Source organism: Electrona antarctica (assembly GCF_951216825.1).
Source record: "Electrona antarctica genome assembly, chromosome: 17".
Classification (NCBI taxonomy): domain Eukaryota; kingdom Metazoa; phylum Chordata; class Actinopteri; order Myctophiformes; family Myctophidae; genus Electrona; species Electrona antarctica.
Genome location: NC_136798.1, coordinates 18,400,886 through 18,427,825, shown reverse-complemented (window position 1 = coordinate 18,427,825; position 26,940 = coordinate 18,400,886). Strand labels below are relative to the sequence as shown.

The 26,940-nt window shown below is 42.6% G+C and overlaps 2 protein-coding genes and 1 long non-coding RNA gene across 4 annotated transcripts in view; 1 reads left to right on the top strand and 2 right to left on the bottom strand.

Annotated features, from left to right (window-relative positions):
- Positions 1–699: 699 nt before the first annotated feature.
- On the bottom strand, positions 700–6,504 carry LOC306941010 (uncharacterized protein; the record flags this gene model as incomplete). Its single annotated transcript, XM_079526313.1, has 5 exons — positions 700–980; positions 1,783–1,954; positions 2,257–2,345; positions 3,223–4,089; positions 6,448–6,504. The coding sequence occupies 5 exons, from the start codon at positions 6,502–6,504 to the stop codon at positions 822–824; spliced, it is 1,344 nt and encodes a 447-aa protein (XP_079382439.1). The 3' UTR covers positions 700–821.
- A 985-nt stretch (positions 6,505–7,489) lies between these two features.
- LOC306940451 lies at positions 7,490–12,029 on the bottom strand. The gene is made up of 4 exons (XR_013792017.1): positions 11,783–12,029; positions 11,390–11,526; positions 10,210–10,355; positions 7,490–10,021 (listed from the first exon to the last, which is right to left on the bottom strand). It is a non-coding gene; the product is annotated as an uncharacterized lncRNA (long non-coding RNA).
- A 7,019-nt stretch (positions 12,030–19,048) lies between these two features.
- pak5 (p21 protein (Cdc42/Rac)-activated kinase 5) overlaps positions 19,049–26,940 on the top strand; it is a 139,982-nt gene continuing 132,090 nt past the window's right edge. For both annotated transcript variants that reach the window (XM_079525522.1, XM_079525520.1), the window contains exon 1: positions 19,049–19,241. The gene's annotated coding sequence lies outside the window, so the exon portion shown is untranslated. The remainder of the gene's footprint in view (positions 19,242–26,940) is intronic.

The following is a 26,940-nucleotide window of genomic DNA, read 5'->3' as shown; positions in this document are numbered from 1 at the left end:
CTTCCTCGTTTCCAAGCAGTCAAAATTGACTTCTCGGTGGGATTACCCTTGTTAATAGTAATTTAATAGCATAGAATGATTATTATGCTGCCAGTAGCATCTTTACACTCTGCAAAAAATAAAAAATAAATGCTGTGTGCTAATACTGAATGGTTATAGCTGTAATATATATTGAAGTTTATTTAAAGGAAAGCCCCTTGAGATGCATCATCTCGTTTTAGAGGGGGTCCTCGGGCACAGCACAATGAATACAATACATAGACAAAACGGTACATGTCAACACACAACAATACACAATAATATATTGTGCAGGAAATTAAGGGATTCTGGCATGGCACATCTTATTGTCACAGAATGATTGTGAACAAACGACCAATACACAGAACGTTTGCACATTCACAATCATTTGGCATTGCAATGTTTGGTAAGCTGTTATCTCTGCAAGATGTGAAGTAATATTGATGTGTAATAATACGGACAAAAACTAGCACAGATGGACACAAAGGTAATGCATCTGTTTCCTAATATGTTGATGTACGTACACTTACGTACACACACTGCTTGGGTGCCCTTGTGTATTTGCATGTGCCCTTGTGCCCACAATGACATAAGCCTACCTTTGTACCGCAACACAGTGACATGTAGGCTATGCACTTACTTATAATGTGTGCATATGTACTTGTACTGTATATTTGTGTGTGTGTGTGTGTGTGTGTGTGTGTGTGTGTGTGTGTGTGTGTGTGTGTGTGTGTGTGTGTGTGTGTGTGTGTGTGTGTGTGTGTGTGTGTGTGTGTGTGTGTGTGTGTGTGTGTGTGTGTGTCCTAGGGAAGTGTCTCCACGTTGATGTAGGTGAGGAGAACGTCGTGCAGGATGTTGATCCTGTCGATCTGGTTGAGCTCTTTGCAGTGGTGAAGGAACTCGAAAGCGGGCGCGTTGTTCACCGCCACCCGGAAGCCCTCCATCGTGCACAGGATCTTCATCTGAAACACAGCAGAGGATCCAACATGTAGGCGAGTACTCAAATGCTCAAAACAGCAGAGCCAGACCCACGCGTCGGTTTGGTCGATATGGCAGGGGCGAAAAGTTTCAAAGGTTTCCCAAAATGTTCAATGTTGATTTACTCACACACGTTGCGTTTCTACCACATTGTGAGCTTGTAGATAGGCTATTTTTGAATGTCCTTTTCTTGAAAAACTTCAATCAACATATTTTTCAAATTAGAATTGATTCATTTGATTTGACAAAGTAATGTATCTCAAAACATCCGTAATCAATAGGCCAGGAAATTCTGGATCGGACCTTTACATCTGGGCGGGCTGTACAGAAAACATTATCTACATATGTGGCACTTTTTAATTTAAGGTTTGGAGGGATTGGCATCATGGCCTCCCACACTGGGTAGGTCCTAACTGTACCTTTAACAACAGCTGCAACAGCCACTGAACTCCTGCATGCATGATCATCCTGAAGCAGAATACAGAATTAGCTCTTCAGATTAGTAATTTCCTGAGAATGGTTAATGTTATTGGTGTTGCTAAGCAGCAAGACACCGTGACTCCCCCATCTCTGAGTTCCCACTGACCTCCAGGAGTCTCCCAGCAGTAGAGCTGTCCCTTTATCTAGGATGAGACTCCCCAAACGACTTTCCAAATCCCCTTTCCATCCTCTGAGCCAATCGTTAGCCTCAGCCTGATATTAACCATGAGAGAGTATAGCCTAGTGTCAGTGAGTCATCAGTGGGTCTGCTCCCCATCCTAACTAGAGCTGTTGTACAACACTCACCTCGAAGGGGCTCCCCGCAGCGAAGGGGAACGGCCCCTTCAGGTCCCTCTCCTCTTTGCCCCAGTTGGCGCCCAATTTGTGGTTACGGACCAGCACCTGCTTGCCTAAGTCATTGAAGCGGGGGTTGATGTGAAATGCTATGTCGTTACCTCGCAGGAAGTTGATGGTGAACCTAAGGAAAAACAAAAGTGATGATACACTATTAGAGTAGACTAGAGCACCCCAAACATCTAGCATTGCTTTTTCTGCTCTATATTCACACATACGGTTGCACCTTGAAAAACATATTCTGCTGGAAATAAAGATGCCCATAATGCACATGACACACATGGTAAATGTATTCTACCCAAACAAGAGGCTACAGACACCTATTGTCTAAAACTGCTGAATCACACCATCAGTGGACACGGTTTCTTTTGTTCGCATGTCATGGAGTAGAAAGAACAATACAGATAACATGTAGGCGTCACTTACATTTTAGCTTTGGGCTTCACGTTGCCCATTATAGTCATCAGCATCCTGTCGTAAACACCTCGAGCCAAGTTCAAGTTGTATGGCACGCTCTGCACAGCAGCACAATGGAAGGGAACAATGTTAAACAGCTCACATACTTTGCGACATTTAAGGCATTGTTCATTCATTCATTCATTCATTCATTCATTCATTTATTCATTTAGTCATTCATTCATGCATTCATAAACATACCCACCATACATCCATTCAAGATCCACCGATTTTCCATCCATCCATCCATCCATCCATCCATCCATCCATCCATCCATTCATTCACCCACCCACCCATCCATCCATCCACCCATCTATCCATCCACCCATGCATCCATTCAAACACTTATAGATTATACTGTATATCTATCATCTATCTATAATTCTAATTCATATGTATATGTAATCCAAATACGAGCAAAACCGGTACAATTGTCAAGTGCATTATGCAATTAAGACCTGAGTTCTTATTCTCAAGGGAGACCTATAGTCATACAGCAGCAATGATTACACACAGTTACAGACATACGGGACATTCAATACAGAGACATACATTATAACGTCTCTGTTGGGTGGAAAACACATATTTCCAAAACCGTTACTTTTTAGAATTCAAATTCAAAAACAGCTAAAGTAGCTGATCTACAAGCTTGAAACTTGTGGATGTGCTACTTTTGATGCTTTTGTGTGACACTGTAGTAGGATCAAGTAGGCCAGGCATTCATTTATGAAAAAAGTTAAACACAAAAAGGGATATTTCACTTTCAAATTAAAGAAACAATATAAAAATTAAAAAGTAATGGAAAAATCACAGCCCCTTCACGCATTAGAAGGAGGACAGGTGTTTTCAATGAATCTACCATGGTTAAAATGGAGTTTAAAGTTACACGCCTGTTTGAAAGTAAATTATATCCCTTTTAATTGCACGGAACTCACCAGTGGTCCGGCAGCGGGTGGCACTGGCCACTGTGGAGGCAGGAGACCCGGGTTCTGCCCGGGCCACCCGGGCTGCCCTGGGTGGAACCCCCATGTCGTAGGCCAGCCACCACCTTTCGCGGTACTGGGAGCAGGGGGGGGTAACAGGGGCTGCTGGGGTTGCTGGTGTTGCGGGTGTTGCTGGGGTTGGGGGATGGGCTGAGGCTGAACAGGTTGATACTGGGGGGGCAGACCAGGTTGATACTGGGTCTGGGGGGGCAGACCAGGTTGATACTGGGGGGGCAGACCAGGTTGATACTGGGGCTGGGAAGGTTGATACTGGGTACCAGGCCAACACGGTACACCGCAGTTCTGCACTTGAGCAGGTAACTGGAATGGGGCGATGGCTTGGGATGGGGCTGGAGGTGGAGCTGGGTCTGGAGCTGCGGCAGGAGCAGGAGCAGGAGCCGGGGTTGGAGCCGGAGCCGGCTGCATCCCAGGCTGCATCCCAGGCTGCATCCCAGGCTGCATCCCAGGCCAGCAGGGTGTCCCAGGCTGCCCTGTCCAGCATGGTCCTGAAGGCTGGCTGGGCTGGGGCTGGGGCTGGGTGGGTGGCTGCATTGGCTGGGGCTGGGAGGCTGGCTGCATTGGCTGGGCAGGCTGCACGCCCTGGGGCCATGCCGGGAAGCCAGGCTGTGCGCCGGGCCACAGGCTGTTACCCTGTGGTAAATGCGGGGCAGAGCCAGCGGACGGGCAGCCGCCACACATTGGGTCTAGGTGCTGAGGGACGGGTGGAGGAGAGGCGGGTCGGTTGGGATCGGGGGTCAGGAGGATAGAGATATGAGGGAGAGACAGAGTGGAGAGGATGGAGGACACCAAGTTGTCCAACTATTTTGCAAACAGCCCCATTCACGTAAGCAAAACAAAAACACTTCATTTATAACTCAGATTAAGTCAAGGCAGTGTGATTGCGGTGACCTCAATGACATTATGTGTAGATGTGAGTGAATTGGAGGTGGTATACTTACATTCATTCTACCTGCAAAGAAAAAAATAAATCAAACCAACAGAATTCAGAAATCTAGGCAATCAGGCCTAGTTGTTTGAGACACAAGAAGCCGTTCTCTAAAGCTGCAAAGAGGAACATATCAGCGTGCGACTAAAGCCCTATTGTGCATCATGGGATTCACTAATTGAATGATGACAATGACACATGAGCTGAGTAATACAGTCACAGAATGTCACGTTGGTTCTGGTCGGCACAAGGGGGAGAGATTCTCTCAAGGAATGTGTGTTAACAAAGTATATTCTCTTCTGTAACATATGTTCTCTCTTGTATCAGCAGATTCCATGCATGGTCGTTAGCTAAATGATTTAGTGGAGCACCCGGCCTCACGTTTCTGTTCCTTAATGTGTGTTATTGCTTGAGCCTGGCAGACTAATGAGACATGAAATGAAATCATTTCTCATGATTAATCATTTTACCACATATATTATACACATATCAAATATAAAGCTCAATTTAATGGTCAGTCAGTCAGAGTTGATGTATTTATCTACTGATAGATTCTGTGCGCTTTTATGGAATTTCAAGACAGTCTTTGTAGAATATCACCATCATCATCAATATAATCTACACCAACATAAACAGAAGCAGTGGAAACATATCCCTCTATTATTATCATAATAGTTATTATGAAGATCAAGAGTAACAGCATGGTGATTGTAAACGTTTTAATATATTCATCCAACTTAAGAGTCATAAGCTCCCAACTCTGTTTAACGTACAACAGTACACAACTCTCATTCTGTATCTGTAGCTCTTAAACAGCTTTTGCCCAGAATTATGAAAACATCACAAGTGGACCTGGTGAACGATTTAGGTCCCAGCGATATACGTATCTATGGTTTCTCTGGGGTCCAGGAAGGAACCCTCTAGGTTCCTTGGGGGGGAGGGTTCCATTTAATGGACCCTTACAGGTCTGACTGTAACTCTGAGAGTATACAAATGGACCTATACAGGTCCATTTGTATACTCTCAGAGTTATGGGGTCCTTGAAATGAAAACGGTTCGAGAACCACTGTAGAACCAGGCTCCATGCAGATAAAAATTGAAAATAAAGTTGTTACCTGTTGTTCTTGGGTCCTCAGAAGCAGGCTGTAGATTGTGGTGTCGTTAAGGAGAATCAGGCAGCTCGCAGCCAGACAAACACACACACACAGTCTTTTATACTGCCAACCCTCTCTCCGTTTAGCCACTCCTAACGTCCCATTGCCCAGAAAACACCCAGGAAATGTTGTCACAACACAAAGGTAAACAAGTTCTGGTGGGTTGTGATTGGGATTTGTGAAGATGCTAAATTTAAGATTCAAGATATTCAAGATTCTTTGTTGTCCATTATACGTACAAAGAGAGTAAAATGTTTTGGTTTTTACTCTTCGATATTGCAGCAACAATGGAAATAGCATTAAACTATATACTGTATACATAAGCATACATACAGTAAGCTAGATAAGCTATACATTTAGTATATCTACTATAAATCTACAAAATATCTGCATGTGTGTGTTTGTGTGTGTGTGACTGTCACTGTGTTATATCTTTGATATATTCTTTCAAACAAATCATATCTTTTGCGGACCCCAGGTTGAAACCTATCAGGGTTTTAGTCATCAAATCTTAGTGACCAGTGTACAAGGTTAGCACATTCTCCAGTAGGCCACTCTGTCTGGTTTTCCCTCAAACATCCCAGTCACACACAAGGGGCTTTTCTCCTCCTAACGTGGTTGACATCATTGCAAAGCAGTCATAAGACTCTGACCACGGCTCTGGCGTATAGCTGTGCTGTGAGTGAAGCTCACAGTAACAAAGTTACAGCAGATATAGAACATACATTGAATTAATTCAGTGCTCCCTGTTTCTCTCTAGGCTCTAGTATAGTATATAGTACTATAGTATAGTATAGTATAGTATAATAGTAGGCTATTAGCACATTCTACACTTCATACATTCATGCACTCGTCGCACTGTATGCTCATACACATGGTCACACCATACTAAAGACTGCAATGTTAACAAGCTGTAAGCTTTTGTGCGTTATCCTTTTGATTATGGTGGGTCATATCATATATAAATATAATTATTATCATTTAAGATATCAATCAATAAAACTCCCATAACTCAGAGGGTACAAAGGGAAGAGAATAGACCTGTACAGGTCAATTTGGTTCCATTTGTACACTCACCTGCAAGGATCCATTTGGGAATCCCCTCAAGGAATCTTGAGGGTCCCTGGGCTCCATGTTGAGCCCTATAGAGCGTCGCAGTCCCGCCCCCTACTAGGGCCCAGGAAATGATTCTCCGTTCATTTTCCTCATAGACATTTAAAAAAGTATTTATTTAAAGACGTTTACGCCACGGACAAAGCCAACTGGAGTCGTGACAAATCATGACAACAAACACAATTTTTTGTGCCGAAAAAAAAACACTTTTTGTTGTTTTTCTTCTTTGTAATTATTTGTTTGGTCCAAAATATTGTGTTTTGTTGTCAAATGCATTGGGAATCATTTCCTGGGCCTGGCGTCGTCATGAAAGAGGGCGGGACTGCGACGCTCTATAATGCAAGGAATTATCAACCGTAACTGGGTTTATTTGTGTGAATGAAAACACTTATTTCACCTTCAAATTAACTAATGCTTGAGGTTCACATACAATGTACAATTGGATGATTTTCCTCAAATAATTTGGTTTATTGGGTTGTTTATCTACTTTAAAACTATTATAGGGTTCACAAACTTGTAATCCACTGTAGGTGTAGGAAAAGGCCAAAACACATTTTTTTAGGCATTAGCAGTGGGAGTGGGGAGGTATACGTCATCACACATCAGCTACAATCACCTGGTTTGTATAATAACCTCATTTAGTTAGTTAGTCATTTAGTAACTTTCCTCTTCTATCCTGGATTTGAACACGGTTTGCTGTGCAAGTGCATTGATCTAATAGAGCCGGCCTGCTGCCTGCTCTGGGAATAAATTGAATCTCGACCATCAGGTCAACATTTGTCAGATCCTGTGTCTAGGTGAGACATGACCTTTGACACAAACTTAATAGAAGGGTAGGGAGACAAAATACAATCACCCCAATTGTATAAGTTATATATTGTATTAACATACTCTACAATACAGATTGAACAATATTACATTTTATTTATTCATAGAAAGTAGTTACATAGTGACTAGTGAGGCATTAAGTGTTATAGTTAGTAATTAGCAAAGATAAAGGTATGGGTAGAATTAGAATATCAATCAATCTTTATTTCTCTCCAACAGGTCCATAAACAATACAGGGGACAACACAGCATAAAACAGCAACAAAAACATCTAAATCTAAACAAAAATCATACAGACACTCTCCAGAAACAGTAAGAGTACCTGATGCTGCTCTTCTTAGGCATGGTCAAAGTCATTATGATTTAATTTTTTCAGACATTCAACCTCATTGTAGAGAAGCACAGAAACATAGTAACACTAGTAACAAAAACAGTAACATGACAGTCAATATGTTTTCAGCAATTTAGGACAGCGAGTCATCCATAATGAGTCTGTGCTTATTATGCAGACAGAGACACCTGCATTCAGATTTGATTTGACCTTGGCTTGACATTTTCTTTTTAGTATTATCAAACGTATAGTCAATAAATGAATTTTAAGTGCAAAGTAAAGAAGTGGTCCAAGTCTATGGTATTCGCACCACAATGATTCGTCTACTCCTGGGCTGGTCAAGTGTGCAGCTGGTATAGACCACCAGTAGGTAGAAACATGCGGTAACGGTAACCAACAGCATATTTCTTTTAATAATTTCTCCCTGTTCCTTGATCTTTTAGTAAACAGAAAATTACAGGTGGGTTGCCAATTTCATCCAATCGGGAGAGAGAGAGAACCCATTTATCAGCTTCAATTTGAACTAGTTCCAATTCTGCGTTTGTTTTGTCGGTTTCATTACTTCCAATTTCATTTATTTTGTCTGATTGGAGGAAATTAGTGTCCTCCTGAACAGAAAATTTATTTTCTGTTCAGGAGGACACTAATTTCCTCCAGAACAGAAATTTTATTATATACTGGAGACAGGGAGACGCCTGTTACTGTAACAAATAGCAATGATTACTTTGCATTTAACATTTATATTAACATATTAAATAATATCACTTACAGCTGTGGTTTTCAACCCTTTTCACATCAAGGCCCATTATTTATTCAGCATTTGATGACATTTAGCCTCTCAGACCCAAAACTTAGAATATTTTGTTGTCGTTTGATACGATTTTGTCTAGAATAAGAGACAACAGGCAAACATTGATCAAAATAACAATTCTTCTACATTCTGTAATTGTGTAGACTTCTTGTAAATTAAGTTATGCAGTTGTTTAACAACAATTTCAAGGTATATAAGGGTCCATTTGGTTATCAACTCTTTAGCTGGGGACCACCTGGAACCCCCTCAAGGACCACTGGTTGAAAACCCACTGACTTACCCATTAAAACCGGGAAAGTATCTGTGCCACATTAGATATGATTTTATATTTGGCAATTCAAAAATAGCACAAATATTTACTTCCATTTTCAGGTGGGGGGCCAAATACATATCATTTTGGGGGTCCTTGACATGGAAAGGTTTGAGCACCACAGAAAACTATTAGGATTTAGAAGACATTTTAAAAATCGGCCTAAGGTCTTAATGGTTTAATAAAATAAATAATATCACTTACTGTAAGTATACCATCTTTAAAGGTTAAAGGGGAGCGACCTTAGGGGTTAAGGCCAATACATGTTTCAAAATAATCCATCAAGGTCATACCCCCAACTCTATTCCTAAACATTTTACCAATTACAAACGCAACACTAGACAGGCTACTCATCTCCATCCTCCCCTTACAGAGGTACTACACTATACGACAAATACTCTACTGGTTAGCAACTGTATTCTCTTAATTTATATAAGAAGTATGTTCTGATTAACCAGATCACTTAAATTATTCTTATTAGTATCTTTTCACTTCCCTGTTTTGTATTTATTATTACACAATATAGAAGCTTATATGCCATCTATGTTGACAATCCATTTCGATAGATATTTAAGTTTTTTGTTTTAGACCTCTTTATACTATGCAATGCTTTCAAATCATGTTTTTAAATGTTTTGTTGTACACATGTTGAGGCCTCGTATAAGTTCTTGCCTCGTCCTTGCACTTTCATTTTTTTATATAGTCTATGTATTTTCTCTTTGTATTGTTTTTATACTGTGCTAAATAAAATAAAATCTAACTTTTTCGGAAAGAATTCTTTTTTTTTTAAATAACAAAAATAAATTGTGAGAGACAAATGTCCATTCAGCATTCATACTGCCTCCAAACGGTTCTGTGTTCTGAATGCCAGACCACGCCCAGTCACTAATCTGATCAATGAATTGCAGCTGTAGCATCTTGCCCCGTCGTCTACAGCGACTGAATCCAAGCCAGCAGAATGGATTTAATACCTGGATGTGGTTCTGACATACTGTGGGCAATCAATCCCTCATGGAGGTAGGCAGATCTGAGAGACAACATGCAGGAGTCCTGAATGATGTAAATTTGTAGTTGTCTGAACAAAGTTCCGTTGGGATGGAGTATGTATTGGGCTTTAGGTCCAGGAGTGACCCGGTTCTATCTGAGGCAGGGTATCGATCTTCAAGATGAAGTCATTGGTCAGACACAGGAAGCACAGGATGGAGAACAGATAGACCAGGACGAGAGCTAACAGAGCGGTCAGCAGGATGGAGCAACCCCTAAGAAAGAGAAAGAAAGACTATTTTTAGCATTTCTTGTACATATTTGAATTGAGATATCACTTGATTTTAACTGATCAACAGTTATGGAACAACAGCTTTGACATGGATTTTCACACTTTGAGCTAAACAAAAAACACTAATTCTCTGATAATACTTATATATGACATAAATAATAATGTGCGTACCAGTGTGCTGTAGAATAGCTTGGAGGCACACAGTCCCAGGGTGGAGGTCAGGACGGCAACGTAGGCTAGATGGTACAGCAGCTCCACTTTCATCAGCATGGCCTTGTATCATAGGATGAACTTCCTGTTGTTCCCCACCGAACTCACTGGACACAACACAACACATTACACATTACTGTTACTACCTGCTCCCAGGTGCTTGATGGGTATTGTAGTTTAGTAAAGGGGTTGAAACATCTTCACATTCTACAACGGATGAGAAGAGCCCAACTCCCTCACTAGATTCTACAGGGGTACTATACGAGAGCATCCTGACCAACTGCATCTCTGTCTGTTTTGGAAGCTGCAATGCAATCAAATCAGACTGTAGAAGTTCAGAGAGTGGTGAGGACAGCGCTTAACCCATTTAGACCTGAGGACGATTAAAAATAAATCCTAACAGTTTTCTGAAAAACTGGCTCAACCTTTTTCTATGTCAAGGACCCCCAGAATTATCTGTATTTGACCGCAGACCCCCACCTGAAAATAGTTTGTTCCAGGGACCCCCCAGAAGCAAAGAGACGAGTTAAAAACATACAGTAACACTGTGAAAGAATATATATTCAAAGAGTTGCACACATTTTCACATATTTCTTTTGCAGATCTACAAGTTCTCATTTTCACTCTGCAGTCCTCTAGGAAAAGGTGTTGCAGTATCCGTTGCAAAAGTTTATTTCCCCAAGCCATCACACTGTGATGTGCAATATCCTCTATCCTTTATCATATAAGAGTACCGCTTGTGTGCAATATTTGTCTCATTATGAACCGACTGAATTTATCAGTAGCGTTTTGTATTGTAGTTTTAGATTATAGTAAGCCAGTGGAACTGAATTTCGTTCAATTATGCATTTCATGTATTGTTGAATGGCAATAAGCCTGTAACCAAAAGCTTGTTTCTTGAAAGTTATATTTAAAATAGTATAGCCCAATCAGACCAATAAACCAGTGCACATACTGTACCCCTAAAAGGCCATATGAGCCCAATATATAAATGCACCATTTTAGTCACATGTATTATTACGCTTGCCATTATCTTGCCGTTATATTTCAAATTACAGCCCAATCAGACCAATATACCAGTGATTATATGTAAATTTATGATTAATACAATTATGTCCAGCCAGCCACCCTTGACCCTTACCTTCCTCAGTTGATGTTCACAGAGAACAGGGTGCCCCCTGTTGGCCAGCATGGAAGTTAGACCAGGGTAGCAGGGAAGAGACAGGTGGACCAACAACCATTTCTGTCTTCAAGCCAGATGAATGTGGCAACCAGCTCCTGCATGACACAGAGACTAGCACTATATAAACAGCATACAGTACAGTATGACATGTCATTGTCAAATAAATAGTATACAGAGAAAAGAAAGCAGACATGCAGTCAGATATAGTAATAAACAAAACTAACTTGACAAACAAAGCTGCAAGCTGCTTTGATGCCAAGTACAATCCTTGTACTTGTTACAGAGCATTTTCATATAGTGGTATTTAATACTACTTTTACTTAAGTATAAAATATTCCACCACTGCTATACCTTGCAAAGGTGTTGGCTGGAGTCTCCTTGGACGTCCTCTGGAGTGCATTGGTTTCCTGTGTTTTTTTCTGTAACATGTTTGTTTTAAGGGACGAGGTTCTTAACCTCATTCCCAACCCCCAATATGGAGGACTAGGGGTTGTCCTTAGTCTGACCCCTGCCCTTTGAGCTGTCTGGCATGGTTGGACCTGCCAGGAGAGCCCTCTGGGTCAACGGGTCACAAGCTCCGCCACCACGTCAAGGTGACAACCCATGGACGGAGACCCAATTTAGTCATTGCCAATTCCCAATTGTCCCCAAGTGTCCTGCAGTCCCTGTTGCTGCTATAAACTGCTATGTGCATCAAGGATATTAGAGTTAACTGAAATTAGTTACTCTTCCAGTAAACTAGGGTAAAAATAATAATAAAATTAATTTAAAAATCATATAGAGAAAATGTCCTTACTTTGTCTTTGTAAATATTTAATACAAAAAACTATTACTATTACTACTGTACCAGTTTCAACTGTGACTATCTTTAAAAAAAGGTTGTGTAATAAAAACATAATATTTTAAATTACCTTTCTGAATCTCACCCCCCTGATAAATAACCTGTATTACAATAAAAACTGAACCCAACACTACAATTAATATATACTAAACTAGAAACTATATAGCCTACTAAACTTCTCCAAAACATAAAACTAAACTTTAAAAATGAACTAAATTAAAAACAAGTTTAAAACTAAATTCAGAACTATAACAACCTTGATGTGCATCAGGAGCTTCTGCAGTGCAGCAAAAAGTACATGATCACTTGATCCATTGCCAGATTCCCACCTGCAAACACTGTAGCCAATTGTGTTTGTTGGAGCACCCAGCCAAACTGGATGCACTGCTGCTGCTGGGTATTGAACCAAGCTACCTGCAGTGGTGGGAGAGTGTTTTACCTCTACCGTCATCCAGACGCTCCATAATGTTTAGATTGTGTGTGCGCGTATATAGATAGAAAAAGATAGATGACAGACAAACGGAGACAAACAGATAAGATTCACTTTTTTTTTTTTTTGTAATTTATCATGTTAATCAGTAAATGTGCTTAGTGCTTACACAGTAGCATACAAAGGTCTCTGTCCTTGTGTTGTGTCTGTGTGAGTAAGGCCTGTGTGGGCATAGGAACACGTCCATGCACACCAAAGCAGTTAGGAGCAGGGCTCAACTAACCCAGCTCAACTGGGGGGCCCTCTGTGACCAATCAGAAGGGACTCCTCCTCACTCCTGTCGAAGTCCACTTAACAACCGGCTGCCACAAATGTGGTCAAACAAAGAATCCACTTCAAAACACTCCTGACCACCTACAAAGCACTAAACAACCTGGCTCCCCCATACCTCTGTGACCTCCTCAAACGTCATGTCCCCTCCCTTTCCCTCAGGTCTGGTGATGCAAACCTCCTCAACGTCCCCAAGACCAAACTCCGGACATGGGGTGACAGAGCTTTTGCCTTTTGCTGCCCCAACCCTGTGGAATGCCCTCCCTAAGGCACTCAGCGATGCCCCCACCCTCCAAACCTTCAAAATCACCCTCAAGACCCACCTCTTCAACATTGCCTTCCCTAGCTAACCCTTTTCACTGTCTTTTAATGTTTTTATAGCTTTTAGTGCTAATTTCTAATAGTTGTACTCGCTATATAAGTTTGAGATATTATTATTAACAACCGGCTGCCTCCAAGGCAATCCGGACAAAAACAAAGTGACAGCCTAGTGAGGGATTCAAACCTGGGACCCGGTGTTACAAGGTGCATTCACCTGAAGAGCCAGGCTCACTGGCAAGTGGTAATGCAGCTGCCTTTATGCTACAGTCGTCCATCCTTCCTAGAAACACGTCCACCACGCGCACCAGGAGCAGGGCTCAACTAACCCAACCCAGGACCTCTGTGACCACTCCTCCTCACTCAAAGTCCACTTAACAAGATTTTTCATTAAACATTGATGGATCCACTGTCACACCCTCCACCCGCATCCGAAACCTTGGCATCATTTTTGACCCCACCCTTTCATTCCTCCCCCATGTTAACCAAGTCACCAAAACCGCCTACTTCCAACCCCAAGAACATTGACCATCTCCGACCCTCTCTCATTCTCTGCAGCTGAAACACTCATCCACAACTTCATCACATCCCGCCTTGATTACTGCAACAGTATCCTCTACAGCACCACCTCCAAAGTCCTCAATAAACTGCAATATGTCCAGAACTCAGCTGCCCGTCTACTTACCAATACCCGTTCCAGAGACCATATTACACCAGTACTCCGTGACCGTCACTGGCTACCGGTCAAACAAAGTATCCACTTCAAAACACTCCTGACCACCTACAAAGCACTAAACAACCTGGCTCCCCCATACCTCTGTGACCAATCAGAAGGGACTTCTCTTCACTCCTGTTGAGGTCCACTTAACCACCTGCCACCAATGTGCTGTAACTCCAGCCAAAAGCACTCCAAGGCAATCTGGACAAAAACAAAGTGACAGCCTAGTGAGGGATTCAATTTTTTTTTGTGTTATTTATCATGTAAATCAGTAAATGTGCTTACACAGTAACATACAAAGGTCTCTGTCCTTGTGTTGTGTCTGTGTGAGCATAGGCACCCTTCCTAGGAACACGTCCACACGCACCAGGAGCGGTTAGGAGCAGGGCTCAACTAACCCAGCTCAACTGGGGGGACCTCTGTCACCAATCAGAAGGGACTTCTCTTCACTCCTGTCAAGGTCCACTTAACCACCTGCCACCAATGTGCTGTAACTCCAGCCGACGCATTCCATGGCAATCCATAGAAAGACACAAAGTGACATCCCAGTGTGGTATTCACATTTGTTAATATTGCCAACTCGGGCCAGGGGATCTGCATTGTCAGGTCCTCCTTCTGGGTTTGAAGCTCAGCATGGCGGCTCCCCGCTGTCCACACTCGGCTCTTCGCTCAAGGCTGACCCAAGCAAGGCATCCCAGTCAAAGTCAAAGGTCACGATCACATCCTTCTCTATGGGGCTGGTGCTGCTCAACGGCTCTTCACTGTACAGACCCAGCTCCCCGCTCAAGGTCGAATCGAGGAGGTCGAAGTTGACCGTCAAGTCGTCCTCTATTATGGGGCCGGTAAGGACGTCCCAGTCGAAGTTTACCGTCAGGTTGTCCTCCATGGGGCTGGTGCTCAGCGGCTCCCCGCTGTCAAGACTCGGCTCCCTGCTCAAAGCCGAATCAAGGAGCTGATGGTGAACGAACGGACTCTGTGGGAGCCAACCCAAGGCACCGCTAGGAGGTGAAGGAGCCGCACAGGAGACTGCGGAGGTAGCAACATTGCAGAGCTCTGGACCCTGATGCTGCTGTATAGGACCGAGCTCGCTACTCAAGACCCAATCGAGGAGGCCATCCAGCTCTTTCGGTTCCTCTGTCTGAAGCACCAGGGAGCTGGATCGACGGGGGACTTTGGCCATGGTAGCTGTAGAGTCTGGACACTTCTTCCTCTTGAGCTTGCCGATCTCCTTGCCTGGCTGTTTCTGTTCCACGCTGGTGGCGTCATCAAAGCCCCTGATCAACTGCTGCGACACAGACTGGCCGCCTGTGGGGTTACAGGGATGACGAAACGTTTGCAGGGAGCTGACCGGGAGTGGGCTCGGCAGGGGCGGGATCTGCACGAGTGGGCTAGGCAGTGATGGGTCCGTCTTGAAGTCGGAAATCCACTTGTCGAGAGCACGGAGGAGGATGCCCTCGGCATACTGCGGGTCGACTGTCCAAAAGCCTCCCTTACCTGGGCCATCTCCCTGCCGAGAGACACTGATGAACTCCTTAATGGTGGACAGGTTGTGCCGGATGGAGCTCTTCCAGGAGTCAGGCTTGTCGTGGTGGCGGAAGTAGGGGAAGTTGTCCATGAACCACTGGTAAATGCAGGAGGCAGCGATGTTGCTCTTCCTGCTGGCTTGCATGGCCATGCAGATCATCATGGGGTAGGTGTACGGCGGCTTCTTTCCACGGGTGCCGCGGGGCACGATGCCAGGGAGGCTGCAGGCCAGCGTCATGGTCTGGAAGGGGGGTGCTGGGTCCGCAGCCAGAGGGGACAAAGGCACCTGAGAGGAACTCAGCGGCTGGCGGCAGCTGATGACAGGATACATCTGGTGGTGGTGGGCGGACAGCGGAGGCTCCCTCCGCCTGGCTGGCTCTCCACCTGGCTGGGACCCTCTGCCGCTGGCACCAGGGACAGAGACGTCACAGGCCGGTGGCCTGAGCAACCACTGCAGGCTGGTCAGGCTGTCATCCACGTTGACAGAGAAGGAGGCGTTGTCCGGTTCCTTGGCCCGGGGGGAGGTCGTCACCATCTCGGACCACAAGACTGCACCACACAGCATGGCTCTACTCTGAAACCTCTGCTCTCTGTCACACCTCCCTATTCCTTCTATCTGTGTGTGTGTGTGTGTGTGTGTGTGTGTGTGTGTGTGTGTGTGTGTGTGTGTGTGTGTGTGTGTGTGTGTGTGTGTGTGTGTGTGTGTGTATACCAGTACTGGTCTATTGGAGTCTTCTCCTTGTCCTCCTTCTGCTGCACTGAGGAGAGAGAGAGAGAATTAAATTAACACACAAAATTCACACTTAGCTCACACAAGATTATGAAATCAAATGAGTTTGAAAGCAGATAACATGACCTTTTTTTTTTAAAGTGTGTTTGCGTGTTATCTAGTGGTGGATAAGTTCTGTAATCAAAGTACAATACAAAAGTAATACAATACAAAAGCATACATTTGGCATTAAAATATATTTACACAAAGGAGAAAGTAATTTGGTAGTAATTATAAATGGCCTGTTTCAGAATAAAATCACTCAAAATTGCTCAAACCTTTTCAAAAATAGCCAAAGTATAAAATAGGGCTAAAGTTGTTGATTCTTGTTTTGTATTAATAATCTAAATCTGCAAAGCAACTAGTAATTAACTAAGGCTGTCAGTGGGGCAAGCAAATCTACCATAGAAACAAACTGGCTACAAGCAGGAGGGGAAACTCATTCTATGAATAAAACGTTTGTTTAAAGCGTCAATGTGGTGTTTTAATTGAGATGTTATCGTAAACCAAATGTAACAAAGGTATCTGTATAGTATACTCCTAGTCCTACAGTACTAACTCCGTTACGAACACTTTGAAAACATCACCGCATCGAAGCTTAACGGTTTTAGTTGACAAGAGAGTAGCGACAGGAGAGTAGAGTAGCGACAACGTAGTCATTTTCAAAAATAAAAAAAGCTTTAATGGTTCTATTTGACAAGCGACAGAACGATAGTGAGTCAAACCAACATGCTACGTAGTCATGTGGCATAATGTCATTTTTCTAATAACCAAAACTCAGCCAACATCATTGACAAGCGACAGGATGATTTCCAACGACACGCCGTTATTTTTCAAATTTAAACCAAAACGGCCTGTAAATGATCCACAATGAGTTCGGTTAGCTTCTTAGCATTTACATAACACACTTCACGCTACAAACATTTTGCAATCGACAAATCATAAAAATGCCATGTTCCACCACAATTCCGTTAAAACGGCATTTTGAAGAAAATCAACTTACCTCTTTCAAACTGGTCGTTGAAAAAGAAAGAAAAGCCAAACGTTCAAACCACAGAAGCAGTAAGAAGATGAAAAAAGGACAAACGGAGATGAAAACAATGATCAGTAACTCTGTGTTGTGTCGTTATGAAAACAATGATCAGTAACTCTGTGTTGTGTTGTGTCGTTAACGGGTTTCCTTCGAGGAGCTGGTGCGATGCGACTGATTCAAACAATGTCTGAGAAGCATCTAAGTAGTCTAACGTTAGCAGTTATGAAACTCAGTATACACCTGCTGCTCGAGTCCGTCCTGCAACGCCATTGGCCCGCTGCCTATGCTCCTCGCCTTCTGATTGGTCCCGGCTCTGATCACGCACAGTTCACGCAGTGAACGTGCAATCAGCAGCATGCTCACAGCATGCTCCTTCCGCCTGGTCCCGCCTCAGAGAACGTCCGCGGGAAAACTAAACTACGGTACCCGGTTCCGTTCCGTTCCGTCCCCCTATGGTTCCGTCCAGTGAGTCCATGAATGAACAAGGTAGCTAAGCTAACGTTGTTGATTTATTATAGAATTCTTATGCTACTAATGTCTTATAGTTATCATGGTTGTTAAGCGTTTCTCTTCATTCAGTCACATTATTCACATAATATGTATCCAGTAAACCGGGTGAAGCTGTTTGTTTACTGTACTGTTTTGCCAGGAACTACTTTATGTGGAAGAACACACTGCTCGGTTCTAGGTGCTGTTAGGTGCTGCACTGCCTGCACAGCTGCATTGAATTCGCCTGATTATCATAGCAGCTTCAAAGGACGCGTTGTCGCGTTCGCTCTGTGGACAACAACAACAACAACAACAACAACAACAACAACATTGTAATCATCATTTGACTGTTATTTACGAGTGTGTATTTTGTGTTGTTGCACTAGTAAATTAAAAAGGGAGGAGTTAGGAGTGTATAGTATAGTGTATGTAGGCTACCGTTTAGCGAGGATACTTTATGTGGTAGAACAAGATATGCAAATCAAGGTTATATAGCAGTCCTGTTTTTATGGAAACAAGCCACAGTGCTTCCTTGGGGTCAAGTAGACAAGTATTACATATGGGTATTACATGCGTTTGTATTAAACTGTACTCTTCTGTGCTTTTTGTGTGTGCAAACTGTTAATACTCCATAATAATCAATTAAAATGTGCTCATGGTCTCTCATCATGTGCAGCACCATATGTTGGCTTGTGGTGGTGGACATTTTTGCCACAGACATACAAAATGTGTGGACAATATTACCAGAAACACACAAATAGATAACCCTGAATGACCATAACAGGACTGTAACTCTGAGAGTGTACAAAAGAGGTCCATTTGGTTCCATTCAAAGGGGGTATTTGAAAATAAAACATTTGAGAACCACTAGTACTAGACTACTAGTCGACTCCTAATGTGCCATAGTGTCATAGTAAATACTTGTCATACATATTCTGAAGAAAACCTGAAGACAGTAAGTGGGTGTTATGATCAAAATAAGAACATTATAATGTTGTGTAAAACAAAACAAAAAAATGCCATGGACATGACGAAGTCTTTGCCACAGACACATTTGTCCGTATGGACATGTTGGTGACCACTGCTCATGTGGCCCTAACCACTCGGGTATCGGGTCACCCTGACAATTGAATAATTCCTGTTCTATTTAATCTTTAATTTATAGTGCAAGAGCAAATCCGTCTGCCACTCGTCAGCCCCACCAACCTCCATGATGTGACTGAGATTGAGAGTCACCGGAAGCGGGTGAGAGAGTGGACGTGGGGAAAGAATCCCAGGGCTGATCTTTGAAGCCAAGAACCAGGATGCCCTTCCAATCCAGTCCTACTACCAAAGAGCATGTCCACGCTAGTCCACAGGTACAGTACCCTGCCTCACACATGCATCGCATACATGTTGCAACAACCAATGGTGTAACAATCACACTGAAACTTCAGAATGTTGACATTAGAAAATGACTGTGATCAAAGTATTTAGTTGAACATGTTTATTTGCCACAAATTCATAATTGACAAAACCAGTGGTACCTAAAGTAATACACCAAGGGTTTACTATCCCTTTATCTCTCCCTAACAATGAAAACAAATGTCTGTTTTTGTAGTGTACTATACATCACTATATACACATGTCATTCAGTAACACATTATGGTCTCCTTTTCAATGTAGGATTTAATCATAATGATCATGTTGAACCACTTGGCAGTATGAATATGCAGGCAAGTTTTTACTAGCTTTTGTGTGCTGGCTATTTCTTCACTCCTACATCTTTTACTAAAAGACTATTCATCTAATCTGGAGTGCTGCAGATCTTTTTCCTGCTTTTGCAGATTTGTTTTTTCTAGTTCTCATTGTAATTCATGCTGAAAAAATGGCATGTCACCTGTTGAAGCACCGTTAGTATGGGGGCGCTGAAAAACATATAGTCAGGGCCAGAGCAGCGTAGGCCCTATTGCAGAGGTTCTCGAAACTTCTTAACTTCAAGGATTCAAAATAAAATGAGTCACGTTGATTTTACCCTCGCGGTTCACTTTGATCAGCTCAAGTGACTTAGGGTAGAAGAGACGGTATCTGATTAAATTGTGTAGGGTGCAGAAGATAGTTCTGTTTCATCAAGGTTAGTGATGCAATCACGCCACCAGAGGGAGTTCCACCGACTTGGTACAGTACCTTGTAAATTCAAAACATGCATGGGAAAAAATACATTCAAAATTCAAATATTCTGCTGTGTTACTCTGGATTGGTCTACCTGCATACCTAAAGTCTGTTAGCTCATATGTCACCTTAAGTCCGCCATAAAGAGTTGGCTCAGCAGCAATAGAAGCTTTTGTTTCTAAATATGGAACCGAGTATTTATTATTTATTGCTGGACTCCTGAGTTGTGTTTTCTTCGTGTAAAATAGTATATTTGAAGGTTTAAAGATGTTGCTGTTTTTGTATCGTATTGTAGTCTGTATCCTATATACCCCACAACCGAGTTATGATAGGTGGTTTTGAGAAGTTAGGAGGCTGAGCCAGAAGCGCCTTTTATTTTTGATTTTTTTAAATTTTTATCCCACAATTTTGTAACCCATTTTTCACTCCTGTGTCAATTATCTAATGTGATCCTGGGCTCTACACACCCTCCGCCAACCTAGTCCCCATATATGGGGGACATGGGGAGAGCAACGGACTTGAACTCATGCTTCCTTCATGCCTGAGTGTCCAAGTTGCTCCCCCCCCCCCCCCCCCCCCACACACACACACACACACACACACACACACACACACACACACACACACACACACACACACACACACACACGTAGCACTGATTTCTTAGTGCTATGTGCCCAAAAGGCAGTGACCAATGACCATTATGTTCCAGGCATGGAGTTGCCCTGTTATCACAATACAAGGGTTGTTCATGCCTTTGGCAGGATTGCTGAATAGAGGTGAAAGGTTAACATGATTAACAGGATTCCCTCAAAGATGCCATGGATTATAGCATTGTCTGAACACAGCAGTAGGCTTGAACCACTTTCAACCTGGTGGCCTGCTACAGTACAACACCTTGCATCATTGTGAGCTAGATAGACAGCTAGTAGATGGGCTATTTGTGTCATGCAACCCCATCGTACCACAAAGTAATAAAGATGCAGACTCCACTTAACTTAAGTGGTTAAGGTATAACTTCCCCCCACACATTTTATTTATCACAATCCAGAGGCTCCCAAACAATGGGCCAGGGCCTATTTTGGGGTTGCAGCAGACCCATTTTTATGGGCCGTGACGTGAGTAAATATGTCTCTTTTTAGTTTAATTAATATTTAAAAAATAATGAAATAGTGAAATAATGAAGTGCCCAGGTATTATTCTCCCTGACACTAAATGTATCTTTTGTGTGTAGAAAGAAACGTTTGGTAACGACTGGCATAATCGAAAGAATCTTGAGGGTTCACCAAGTCAGTGAGTGTGAGTTTGATGATGTTTCAATCAAAGACTACCTGTATGTAGCTAAAAACATCAGCTACATAATACAGATTTATGATGTTTGAGACACTTTTAAAACGTAAAATTAAAACGTAACTAAAGTGGTAACTCGGCTCCAACTGTTATTTACTCAAGTAAATAACAGTTAGTGTCTAAGGCAACAGCTGAATAACAGCAAACAGTCCAGCGTGCTGCTCACAGACTGTGGTATTTGTGCCCACAACTTTATTAGATTAGCAATCATCTGGTTTGGGAAACTGGAAATTGCAGAAACTCCAGGAATGGAGAGATTCACATTTTCATCCGAAAGCACATCACTGCCTGAGATTCTTTTGCTAACTGGGACTTCACATTTATTCGTAACCAGTGGTGGACAGTAACTAAGTACATTTACTTACTTGAGTACAGTACTTTTGTCGAGGAAATGTGGAATACACTAAGTTATACATTTAAGGAGATCAAATCACTCATGGGAAACTAAACTATGAGAAGCTGTTTTCTGTCCCATTATTATCTTTACTGACCTGTGGACTGAGGGAAGGGTCTTCCCATTGCCTCATGTGTTAAGACCCACCTACTCCCTGAGGGAGTAGGAATGTATTTAAGCTGAAGTCTGACTGAGTTGTGTTGAGTCAGTATATGGTATTCCATTGTAACGCTTGAATCTGGCTCCGTATTCGAATACAAGATTCTAATACTTTGAAACTCTGAACTGTGTCTGTCTCATTCTGTTGTTTAACTGTGTTATAAGTGCTCTCCAAAAGATTCTATAACACTTTACTTTAGTATCCCAAAATAGTACAACTACTCAAAGTGCAGATACTAAAACATTTACATACGTAATTGTAATAATGTATTATTTAATTGCATTATAATCAGAGACGTTACATGCGGTTTGTCCAATCAGATTATAACCGGGTGATTGTGGCGGGCATTTTGAAGCTGTAGTGCACGTTTGTTCCCGTCAATATTATTTATCAATGTAACTTATCCTACAGTCCTACACTATCCAGACCAGTATACGGTACATACTAAATGGAGAGAGAGAGAGATTGAGAGAAGAACTGTGTGTGTGTGTGTGTGTGTGTGTGTGTGTGTGTGTGTGTGTGTGTGTGTGTGTGTGTGTGTGTGTGCGTGTGCGTGTGCGTGCGTGTGTGTGTGTGAGTGCGCGCACACACACACACACAGATCACTTCTGTCAACTCATGTCCCCCCCGTCTCTCCTCCACGTCATCGTCACCCATACCCTAGGTGGGGTTGGCAAAAGGGCCTTTCTGTGTGGAGTTTGCATGTTCTCCAATAGGGAGTCCCCCCTCCCCCCATTGGTTTGCCTGCCATTCGTCTATTTATGGGTAGAATCAAGTTGAATCGCTAAAAGATAATTGGCCCAGACCCAGGGGTCTTCCCTCAGCCTGTGTGTGTGTGTGTGTGTGTGTGTGTGTGTGTGTGTGTGTGTGTGTGTGTGTGTGTGTGTGTGTGTGTGTGTGTGTGTGTGTGTGTGTGTGTGTGTGTGTGTGTGTGTGTTGCACCAGTGTATGTGTGTACAAATGTGGAGCATCAGACCATGATGACTCATCTGTTCTCAGCAGCCTTTGCAGGAGAACATTGAGTTAATTTTATTTAGTTCAGTGCCTCATGTACGCAGTAAAATCCTCAGTGTTCATTTTCCATTTGTAACTCGGAGAGTGTAATACAGTGTGGGGGGGGGGGGGGGGCTGGCTGGCTGGCTGGGTATGAGCACGAAAACAGCATGGTTGTTTTTCACCACCTGTGCGCAACCTAACACACACACAAACACACACGCACATATTAACTGTATATATGGTGATTTCAGGTGTGCCAGTACAGTACAGTGACAGTACAGTGCAGTACAGTAGAGGGTACAGTAGAGGGACACGGTAACTGTCATTTCTCAACCGTTTCGGACGCGGGGCGGCTCGCCGGCACCCTGGGTGCGTTCCTGTGGGTCTGGACCCCCCCCCCCCCCCGGGGAGCCCCGCACGGAGTTGCACCACTTACTTCACATGGGTGTGATTTTGCTACTTAAGAGCCAAATGGAGTAATGGACCCTTACAGGACTGTAACTCTGAGAGTATACAGATGGAACCAAATAAGGGTCCATCTGTACACAGTTATGGGGGTCCGTGGTCTGATAATGCATACCAAACCACTGGTGTACAAATTATGGTTACATGATTTGTATTTTGTACACCCCCATAGTAAAACACGGAGGATTTGAACTGTACTCTATAATGTAATAAACAGACAATTGTCTGTTGCTTGTTGGTTGACCCATGATGTTGTGTCAGGAAGCCAGAGATAGATAATCATCTTGCTCCATAATTGTTCCATAATGCGGTTAAATTTTACTGGACACGCATCGGGGCAGTGATGCAACAAGAGCAGAGTGCTGGACAGTACTGTACTTAAGTACAATTTTGAGGTGCCTTTACTTTACTTGAGTATGTCAATTTTTCAATAATTTGTACTTCTACTACTCCGCTACATCTCAGAGGCAAATATTACAAATAATCAGTATAATCAATAATCAATATAGCTTTAGTTCATTTGCATAAACATTATTCAATTAAAGTAGTAATAATTGCTATAGAGTGTTTGTTCAGTACTTGGAGTCTCCATGTGTCCAGCTCTTTATTAAACAGAAAATGCATTTTCATGTCGGAATACCGATTTTATTCAATCAGGAGAGAAAACTCACACCGGATTCAGATTAAATAAGGGAAAGTGATGACGCAAACAAATGAGCGGGCACATTTTTAACTGTAACACTATCAATTTAAGCAGATAAATGGTTACTGGGTGCTGATTGGCACTTACCTTTCATACTTAAGCTATTTGAAAGTAACTGATCTACAATTACGGACTTTTACTTGTAACAAAGTATTTCTACATTGCAGTATTTATTGATACCTTTAGTACCACATGTGAATACTTTCTCCACCACTGCCAGAGAGACAGACAGCTAGCGGTGTATTAGCCTCTGATAAAGCACTGGGCCTTGTTCCAACACCAGAGAACAACAGCAGGCAGCCCTCGTTGCCTCGCTCCCTTTCCTTCCCTAACCCCTGCCACTAGGGATGTGACACGATCGAGAATTATTAGTTGATTTCTGTCTGCTTTGTAAACAAAAGTTGCAAAAGCAGATACGAGAAATAACTTAAACTATACAATAATTTACGTATATCCCCTGGCCTATACCTTCCACGCTTCCTTCTTTCCTTCCTATACCGTTTACACTGGTAACTGCAACCTAAATGTGACAAGTATATTTTGCTACAGTTGTACTGAAGAGAGTTTTTAGTTATTTTTACCAAGAACTAAAGACACCTTTATAGAGAAAGTAAGCGGTAGTGGAAGACAAAATAAGTGTGTGTGTGTGTGTGTGTGTGTGTGTGTGTGTGTGTGTGTGTGTGTGTGTGTGTGTGTGTGTGTGTGTGTGTGTGTGTGTGTGTGTGTGTGTGTGTGTGTGTGTGTGTGTGTGTGTGTGTGTGTGTGTGTGTGTGTGCGCGCGCACGCAGAGAGAGGGCTTAAAATAAATTATATTAGTGCTGTTGTTGCCATGGGGACCGCAGCAGGCTTTCACAATGAGTGTGTGTGTGTGTGTGCGTGTGCGCGTGCGGGAGTATGCGTGTGTGCGTGTTGTGTGTGTGCTTACATTAATATCACTTTACTGTAAGTCAATGTAACATCATAAAGGAGCCTATTATCCCCTCAGAGATGTTCTGTGTGGCTCGTGCTGAGCCTGTGTGACTGTCTGTCAGGCTGACTTTGCTCACAGATGCGCCACAGTAACAATGCAGTCCTTCACACCACCACAAGATGGCGACATCGGGTTCTCTGACGGCTTTATAATGCTGATGTGGTTTATAATGTGGCGATGATGTCATGTTAAAGCCAGTAGCAGCCAATAGACAGTAGACACTGGCCATGGATCAGCTGTCTGGCACACATGCTATCAACCACATGCCGACCCATACGTAGGCCTGTGTATGTCCTAGAATTGGAATCCAATTCTGCAATCAGGTGGTCGTTGCATGATGGTGCAAGCCAGTGGTGGAAAAGGTACTCACATTTATTACTTAAGTAAAAGTATCATTACTGCTGTGTAAAAGTACTCAGAATAAACTTACTTCACTTAAATTACTTGAGTTAAAGTAACAAAGTATCGGTATGATCAAAATGTACTTAGGCCTACCAAAAGTAGAAAGTACCCATTATGGAGAATGTCCAGTTTCACACGTTTTCAAATGTGTAAAATGTGCAACCCAGATTCGGCAGAATCAAGGGACTAAATTATTTTCGCTCCTATGCCACCAAAATGTGGAACGCACGACCAACAGTCATTAAGACATGCAAATCCCTTGACCCCTTCAAAGCCGCTCTCAAAGGGCAATCCCCCACCCACCCCTTTTTCCCCTCACTGTTTATGTTTTTTCCCCCTTTTTACCTCCTCTATGATCATTTCCTGTTTTTGCCTATATAGTGGTGTATATTTGTACGTCTATAAATGTTATGATGAATTGAACATGGTGGATCCTATTGTAAACAAGTGTAATGCTTTATGGTGTCGTCCACAGTTAACAGTTTTGTATTGAGTTGTGCTTGAAATGTACTGTAATTCTTCAATCGGTTAATAATTACATCATTCAATCAATCAATCAAGCAATTAATCAATAAATATCTAAACATATTCTGAAAATAGCAGATATAGGGCTGATATAGGGCTTAAGTGGTTAAGTAGCTAGTAACTAAAGTTTCACAACCATTTAGTGGAGTAAAAGTACAATATTTGCCTCTGAGATGTAGTGTAGTCGAAGTTTAGTAAAGTAAAAGTACCTCAAAATTGTACTTAAGTAACAGTACTTACTTTCCACCACTGGTGGCTGCCCATAATAAGTGTGTCAGCCTGACATAGTAGTGTGTGCTGCTGTAGGGGGGTGTTCCTCCACACACACACACACACACACACACACACACACACACACACACACACACACACACACACACACACACACACAGCATGGGCTCACGTTCCACCCAGGGGGGTGGGCTTAGCTGGAAGAGGAAGAGAGAGAGATACAGACACAGTTTTTATCATGGGAATCAAAGTCCCAGTAGGGGGTCGATCTGAGAAAGTGTGTGTGTGTGTGTGTGTGTGTGTCCGTGTCCGTGCGTGCGTGCGTCCGTGCGCATGTGTTTTGTTTCACTACTTGTGAGGACTGAATGTCTCCACAAGTATAGAGGGTATGCACATGCACAATCTGAGAACCCATCATCAAAATATAAAGGAAAAACAGCGCCCCGAGTCAACAGTCTGTCTCGAGAGACTAACGCATGCATAATATATAAAGTGAGTGGCAAATCGAGTGGCAAAGTGAGTTTAACGTCCTTTAATGCAATCAGATTGACCAGAATGGAAGAGAGCCTTCATTAGCATAACTGTATGCTAATATGCTCTGCCCCCTTCTTTTTCTGTGAATACATCTATTATTACTTACTTTTCCTGTTGATGTTGATAATATGTAATGTATTTCTCTGTCATGATGATGAATTGAGTACAATGGACTA